This window comes from Oryctolagus cuniculus, chromosome 15 (genome assembly GCF_051225735.1).
Source record: "Oryctolagus cuniculus isolate XC-2025 breed Fujian yellow rabbit chromosome 15, ASM5122573v1, whole genome shotgun sequence".
Classification (NCBI taxonomy): domain Eukaryota; kingdom Metazoa; phylum Chordata; class Mammalia; order Lagomorpha; family Leporidae; genus Oryctolagus; species Oryctolagus cuniculus.
The window spans coordinates 11,355,241-11,362,647 of record NC_142881.1 but is presented as its reverse complement, the minus strand read 5'-3'; the positions used below and the strand labels follow the sequence as shown (position 1 = coordinate 11,362,647).

Genomic DNA, 7,407 nt, shown 5'->3' with positions numbered 1-7,407 from the left:
AGCTACTTGAAGCTGATCTAAGACGGGGCCAGCTTCGCGGCTCCTCTTCTTCATGACAAGTTAGGGCACAGTGAATGCGGGTCTGCGGTGAGGCCCGAGTCTGGGTTCCTTGCAACAGTAACTCCTGTAATGGAAGGCAGTAAACTGTTACTGCCACTTGGCAGACCCGGGAGACCCTGTGAGCCCTGTGCAGACCCCGGACGGCGGTGGTGGGCGGCGCGCTCCACGCTGGCGAAAGGCCTGGAGAGCCCGTTAGTCTCTGGGTTCTCCAGTGCATAGTAACTGTTAGTGTCTTTCGGCCACCTCCCTGTAACTTCCTGGCAACCAAGGGGACAGAAGGTGGCCTCTTTCAGGACAGAGCAGGCCCACCTCGGAGCAGCGGATTTCCGGCCGCAGCACACAAAGGCGGCCAAGGCCTCATTGTTCTCGGCGGCCAGGCCGCGCCTCCCCCAGCCCTAGGGGCGCTGGGCGCGGACCCCAGGAGTCCGGACACAGCTCTTTTCCTCCCCAGGAGATCGGAGCCGGCTACTCCACCGTCGCTGTGGCCGAGCGCATGAGCCCGGCCCCGGGACGAGGCTCGCCGCGTCCCCGTTGGCCTGAAGGAGTGCGGCTGTCCCCGGGGTCGTCGGCTTGTGGGCCCCGCGTGCTGGAAGGCTGCTTGTTAACCGAACGACCCACTGGCCAGGCCGGGACCCCGATCCCGGGCGCGGGAGGCCGTCGGCGGAGATCCCGGCCGCCGGGGGGCGCTCATGCTGCGCGGCCACCGACACGGGCTCCAGCGCGGGGCGGCTGCAGCTCGCGGACCCCTTCCCGCCCTCTGAGGAAACAAAGTACACCTTTGTCCTTGACCTGGCGCGAGCGTGTGCGAGACGGCGGGCCGGGGTCGGGCCCGCGGCCCTGGGGGCGCGGCGCCGCTCCGGGGCTCAGCCCCCTCGTGGATCCGAGGTGGCCCAGAGGAGCCGGGCTCCTGCTCGCGTCCCACCCCGAGCAACGCCCCAGCCCGCGGACTCCGCTTTCCGATCACCGGCGCGGCGGGGCCGCCCTAGCTCTCCGGCGCCGTCCCGGGGCGGGTCTGGGATTCCCGCCGCCGCCGCCGCCGCCGCCGCCGCCGCCGCCGCCGCCGCCGCCGCCGCCGCCGCCGCCGCCGCCGCCGCCGCCGCCGCCGCCGCCGCCGCGCGCGGGGCCCGCCCCGCCCCAGCCTCACTCGGCGCAAGCGAGAGAACTACAAGTCCCATCAGCCCCTGCGGCGCGGCGCCGAGGCGGGAGGCGCGCCCTGGCCTGCGCCTGCGCAGTGCGGGGGCCCGAGCCTGCTGGTACCACACCCCCGGGAGGGCCGGAGGGGAGGCAGAAGCATCCGAAGCGTTAAAGCATCCGAGGGAGGCGGAGGGGAGGAGAATGGAGTGACAGAGGCTTGCGGCGGGTGGGGGGCGGGGGGCGGGGGACCCGGAGGGAGGAAGGAGCGGCGGCGGCGCTGCTCGCCGCAGAGGGGCGAGCTCCGAGCGCTGGGAGCAGGAATCATGCGGTAGGCGCGGCGGGCTCGCGCTCCACAGCAGCGGCAGCCCCGCAGGCGCTGACAGCCCCGCCGGCCGGCTCGCGCGCTGCCCGCCGGCTGTCAATGGAGCTGGAAAACATCGTGGCCAACACGGTCTTGCTGAAAGCCAGGGAAGGTGAGCGCGGGGCTGGCGCGGCCGCGTGCGGGCCGGGCCGGGCCGGGCCGGGCGGTGCGGGCGCGGGATGCCCCGGGCGAGCCGGCTCTGAGAGCGGCGGGGCGCGCGGCCGGGGTCCCGGGCGCGGGGAAGGCGCACCTGGGCGGGAGGGTGCGGGGGCCGGGATGCGGGGCCCTCAGACGGTGCGGGCTGAGGGGTCAGCGCGGGCAGCCGCGCGAACGTGCGCGCGGAACTGCGGCCGGAGCCGGCTCGGGCTGGGGCTGGTGCTGTGGGCAGAAGCCGGGTGCTGGCGTGCGCAGCCGACTTGAGACCGACTCTTGGCGGGGAGCAGCCGCGGGGAAACCCGGCGCTGGGGACGGCAGAGCGGGGCGCGGGGCCGTCGGCCCGTCCGCGGCGTGGCGGAAGGGCGGCCGTGCGGGTCGCCGGCTCTCAGCGCCTTCCTCCGGGGCGGGGGCGCTGCAGGCCCCCCGACCGCCGGGTAGGCTCAGGTGGGTGCGTTGATGGGGTCTTGGAGGCACGTCCTCGGGCGCCGGCATGGGGTTGGCGGGGTGCGGTGGGCGAGATGCTGAGTCTGTCCTGGAAACACAGCTGGACGCTGCCTTAGCTGGGAAGAAGGGACAGGCGGAAAGGAGCCGGAAACTTAGGTGCTCCTGAAGAGGAGCGCGGCGGGGTCTGTGTAAGGTCCAGCGTGCGGCTGTCTCCCGAAAGGGGAAGTGGCTTGCCCCTTTGGTAGCCGAGGTAAGAAGGCAGACGGAGGGGGGCTCGGTAAGCAGCCCAGGAAATGCCTTACCTACTTCTTAATATTTTCATTCACCCGCTTTGATGAATGAAGGAAGAATTCCTGGCCAGCAATAAAACGGCCCGTGTTTACCCAGCCCATTCCATCGCCTTGTGGCTGGACATGGTGTGCGGGTGGAGGGGGGGCGGTGCAGAGCCCACCGTGGCCTGGGGCTCAGCAGCTGAGCCGGCCCTTGGCACTTGTCTCTGAGGCAGCCTCTCCGCCAAGGTTCGCTTCGAAAGCCCCCAGAGAGGCAGTGGCTGAAGACCCTGAGCTGAGGTTGAAATAGGCGGGCCTGTCCCGGCCTTCCCCCAAGGCTGAGCCTGGGTGTGAGCACATTTTTACCAAAGGCTGTTCCTTAGCGACTTTGGGATCTAAGGCCTGGGGTTTTGTGTGTCTTCCTGCAGCCCGACGTTCTTAGCCAGCTGAGCCCAAGTGGCAGCGGGCGGGGTCTCCTCTGGGCTGGGCAAGTGTCCTGTCGGACAGACCCCTGTTTGCAGTCTCTGCGGCAGACCACCTGCTGTGGGGACCCAGTGGACCGGCTCCCTCGGGGCTGGGGAAGTTTCCACCCCCTCATTCTGAAATTGTTTCTTGGGCAGCCTCTGGTATGGTGGTGCGGTAGGCCTTGCAAGTGCCTCTGATTCCGCCTGTTGTTGGGGAGCGGCTTGCTCCCCGGATTTCTGTTCCGCTGCACATTTGCTTGCCTGCAGGGTGCCTCTCTCTTCCCTCACGTTTGGTTACTGAGGTGGGGGGGGGGGGGCAGAGTGATATCAGCTACCCGCTGTGCGCGCGTGCGCGCGCGCACACACACACACACACACACGCACTGTTCTGCCTGGTGTTTTTCACTGAAATGAGTTTACCTGCTGATACTTTTGTCAGGATAATAAAATGGTTTTTTTCAGAGCCTTGGGGAAGAGAGCTTCTGGCTGGCAGATTGTGTGCAGTGACCAATGCCTGTTGGCCAGAATTACAGTGATTAATAGTGTTCAAGAATGCATCTTTTGGTTTTTTATTTTTTTCCTCTTTTAACGTCTTTTTCAGTCTCACTGTGAGAGTTTAGCTCTTGAGGGTGGTTTTGAAATTGAGGGAAAATGTAAGGAAACCTGCAGAGACTGACACACGGATGAGAAAAATTCATCATTTATGTGGAAACTTCATTTAAAAATTTGTACTTTGCTTTCTCTCTTACATCAAGAGAATCAGTGATTTCAAGTGCTTCACTCTCTGGCGATGGGGCTCAGTGTGGCATTTTTTAGAAATAAAAACAACTTACTTTTCTCCTCTCAGCTCTCTCCTTGAGCTTATTCTATCAAACCTCGTAATTCTCCAGATATCCAGAAATGAGTCTGAGACCATGTAGTGACATATCTGGCATAACATTTGTAGTACACGAAAAAGTTTGAGTTGGAATTGTTTGAAAAACACTCCTTAAAAATGCTTGTGAATGGTTACAGATAGGAAATATAATTGGTGAATGTGAAATTTAATTTAAGGGGCCAGTGCTGTGGCCTCTGCCTGCAGCGCTGGCATCCCATACGGGCGCCCGTTCTAGTCCTGGCTGCTCCTCTTCTGATACAGCTCTCTGCTATGGCCTGGGGAAGCAGTAGAAGATGGCCCAGGCGCTTGGGCTCCTGCACCCGTGTGGGAGACCCAGAAGAAGTTCCTGGTTCCTGGCTTTGGATCAGCTCAGCTCCAGCCGTTGCAGCCATTTGGGGAGTGAACCAGCGGATGGAAGACCTTTCTCTCTGTCTCTCCCTCTCACTGTCTGTAGCTCTACCTCTCAAATAAATAAATAAAATCTTTAAAAAAAAAAAAAAGAAATTCAATTTAGTTCACTTAACAAAAATATATTGGAAACGATTTAAAATGTGGCTTTCAAATAAAAGTCACATTTGTCCCAAATAATAGAGAAACAGACTTTGAAGAAAGACAGACACGCTTTGCAAATGCTATAAAGTAATTTGTAGTTGTCCATGTTTGTGGGTAAATTGGGGCCTATCTTTTGTTATTATTCCGCATTCCTAACGGCTTTGAAATTTGCTGTATGTTCAGATTCTTACCGTGGCAAATCATGGATACAGTGGAAAACTTTAAAGTAGCAACAACATAGAAAGTCTACCAGTGGAGTAGAGTAAAAACGATTCAATGTTAGTGATTTAGAAAATGTAGCAGGCAAGTTGCACCTTTGTGACAATTGTTTAGAAATAAGAAAAGATAGAGATCTGAGTTCAACATTTTAAATTCACGGAAATGTATTTTTTGGGCTGTTTATTTGTCTTGGTCTCATGAGAAAACATCACTTAATTGCTCTTGGGAATGTTGGATTACTCCCCTAAAAAGCGGCTGAGGAAAAAAAGAAAGGAGTTGAGATTGAATTCCTGCCAGTTTATGGAAATGAGCTAAGTGATTAAGCATTTAATGAAAAAGAGACCCAGGCTAACTTTTCTATCTATCTATTTACATTTCAGAATCAGAAAATTGGCAGGCCAACTAGTGTTGAAATAATGGTAGTGAGAAGGAGTGTTTGCAGAGTGCCTTTTGTGTGTTTCTTTTGGTTTTATTGTCGCAATAAAGGTTTTCAGTTTTTCTCATACTTGAGATCTGTTCATTTCTGAGTGAGCTGTAAGGAGAGGAAACTGCAAGGCCACCCGTAGCCATAGCTGATCAATAAAGACATCAGAAAGAGTATCGATCATATTTTACTGAGCTTGAAACTGACAAGCACCAAGTACAGGAACCTAATGACTTTACCGTTTGTCACAACTGCTGAAAGCTAGCAGTTCTTGCGCAGCTAACTGCAACTTGCTGGCCTGGATCTTCCTGACCATCAAGATTAGGGACCCGGGAGAACATGCAGCTGGGGGCAGGGAGCGAACCTGGAGGCCCTAGCCTGGAGGGGCTGTCTGCCTTGCACAGACCCAGCATTCCACAGCAGGAGAGCCAGCTCCTCACACCTCATTCGTGATAATGTGATGCTGACAGCGAAGGCTCACTGTGGAATGTCTCTGGAGCTCCCAGCCCCCTGACCGCTGTGGGCAGGCACACTCACTCCACCCTGCAGCTTCTCCCTTCTGTGAAAGCCTGGGAGACAGCTCTGCGAGTGTGAAAGCTGCCTGGCCTCTTAAACCCAGCACGTTAAGTGAAACTGCCTTTCATTTTTTGAGAGTTTCCTTTTCAGTACTGACAACTTGGAGGTAGAGAAACCAAAAGCAGTGTTTTCAGAAAGCCTTGCTTTGTAAAAGAAAGCTTTTAAATGATGATTGTAGCAAATCTAGCTGCCTGTTTTTAAGATCATCGGATAAATGCCCCTAAGACTCTCGTCTTTCAGTAGCTGAGTTGCTTCTTGTCAGCTTCTAAACTCTCCAGAGTCTGAGTCTTCTAGTGCCCAGACAAATCCTTGTTTAAATGATGCCTTACTCAGCGATAGCTCCTGTAACAGCTTGCTAACTGACACCCCCCCCACTCCCACCCCCCCGCTCTGGGCTGAAGGATGCAAGGATGCCCACGTGCATTTCAGCAACAGCCTCAATATATGAGCTGAGTCCTCCTTACCCAGGGCTGTTCAGCCTGTACCTGGACCCCTGCGTGTTCTCAGAAGGCATTCAGACCTGTGGGTGATATTTGAAGCTGGCACTTGTATATTTGTGGCTCAAGTTTTAGCTTGTCATTCTAGGCGTTTTTGAAATGAAAGAGTCTTATGGGTACAAAAGGGCATGACTGCCCTAACTCCTGTAGCTCAGATGAAACTTGAGAAAATACCAGAAAATGCCTAGTGACACTTGATGTGTTAAAAAGACTATTAGGAATTTTCTTCAGTTCTACTACCTCAGCCCCTACCTCTGACATCAAAATAGAATAGTAAAATGGCTTTAAGAAGTAATTTTAAGTACAGCTGATGTTGTGGTGCAGTAGGTTAAGCCCCACTGTGGCTCAGACATCTCCTCTCAGAGGGCTGGTTTGAGTCCCAGCAGCTCTGCTTCTGGTCAGGCTCCCTGTTAGTGCTCCTAGGAGAGCAGCAGAGATGGCTCTTGCCACCCACGTAGGTACCCGGATGGAGTTTCTGCTTCCTGGCTTCTCAACCGTTTGAGGAGTGAACCAGTGGACAGAGGTCTCTCTGTCTCTGTCACTCTGCTTTTCAAATAAAAAAAAATTTTTTAATGATTAAAAATGGTTTATAGTCAAATAATTGAGTGATTTCTATTTTGAACATATCCTGTTATACGTCAGTGAAAAATTTTATTTAAAAACATCCTAAATATTGAAAAGATTTATTTTTGGAGGGTGAAGACAATGTTGTTCCTTTTGCTATCAGTCAGACACTGGAGGGAGCATTCCATTTTGTATAAATCATGCAGCTCCTTAAAGAGAAAGCAGCTACTTCCTGGCTAGACCCTGCCCCTATCCCTACTGCTTCTTCTGAGAAAGCCAGTCCTGAATTGTCTTCTGGATCTCTTGCAAGGGGGCAATTCAGTTACCCAACATGTGGTTGCTGAAGGGCCCTCAGCAGAGGTGACCCTGTGGACGTCAGCTTTGGAAAAGTCTGGTAAGCAGTGGTACAGAAGATGCAGCTGGAAACTACTGTTCTCTTTTTAGGCTTTTTTTTTTTTTTTTTTTTTTTAAGATTTATTTATTTGAAATGCAGAGTGGCAGAAAGAGGAGGGAGAGAGATTGATCTTCTAGGTGTTTGTTCACTCCCCAAATATCTGCAATAGCCAGGGCTGGGCCAGACTGACGCCAGGGGCACAGAACCCCATTTGGGTCTCTCACGTGGGTGGCAGGCACCGAGCACTTGCACTGTCTCTGCTGCCTCCCAGGTGCATTCGTATGAAGCCGGATTGGAAACTAAGGAACCAGAACGTGAACCAGGCACTCTGATTTGGAATGTGGGCATCCCACGCATCAACTTAACCTGTTATACTGTAGCACCCTCCTCTTTTATAGCCCCCCCTTTTGAAGATT

The 7,407-nt window shown here is 55.0% G+C and overlaps 1 protein-coding gene across 1 annotated transcript in view; it reads left to right on the top strand.

Moving 5' to 3' along the window:
* Positions 1-1,429: 1,429 nt before the first annotated feature.
* Positions 1,430-7,407, top strand: part of GRK5 (G protein-coupled receptor kinase 5) — a 207,901-nt gene continuing 201,923 nt past the window's right edge. The window contains exon 1 of the mRNA XM_051824219.3: positions 1,430-1,667. Coding sequence (XP_051680179.1) covers positions 1,616-1,667 — 52 coding nt within the window. The 5' untranslated portion in view covers positions 1,430-1,615. The remainder of the gene's footprint in view (positions 1,668-7,407) is intronic.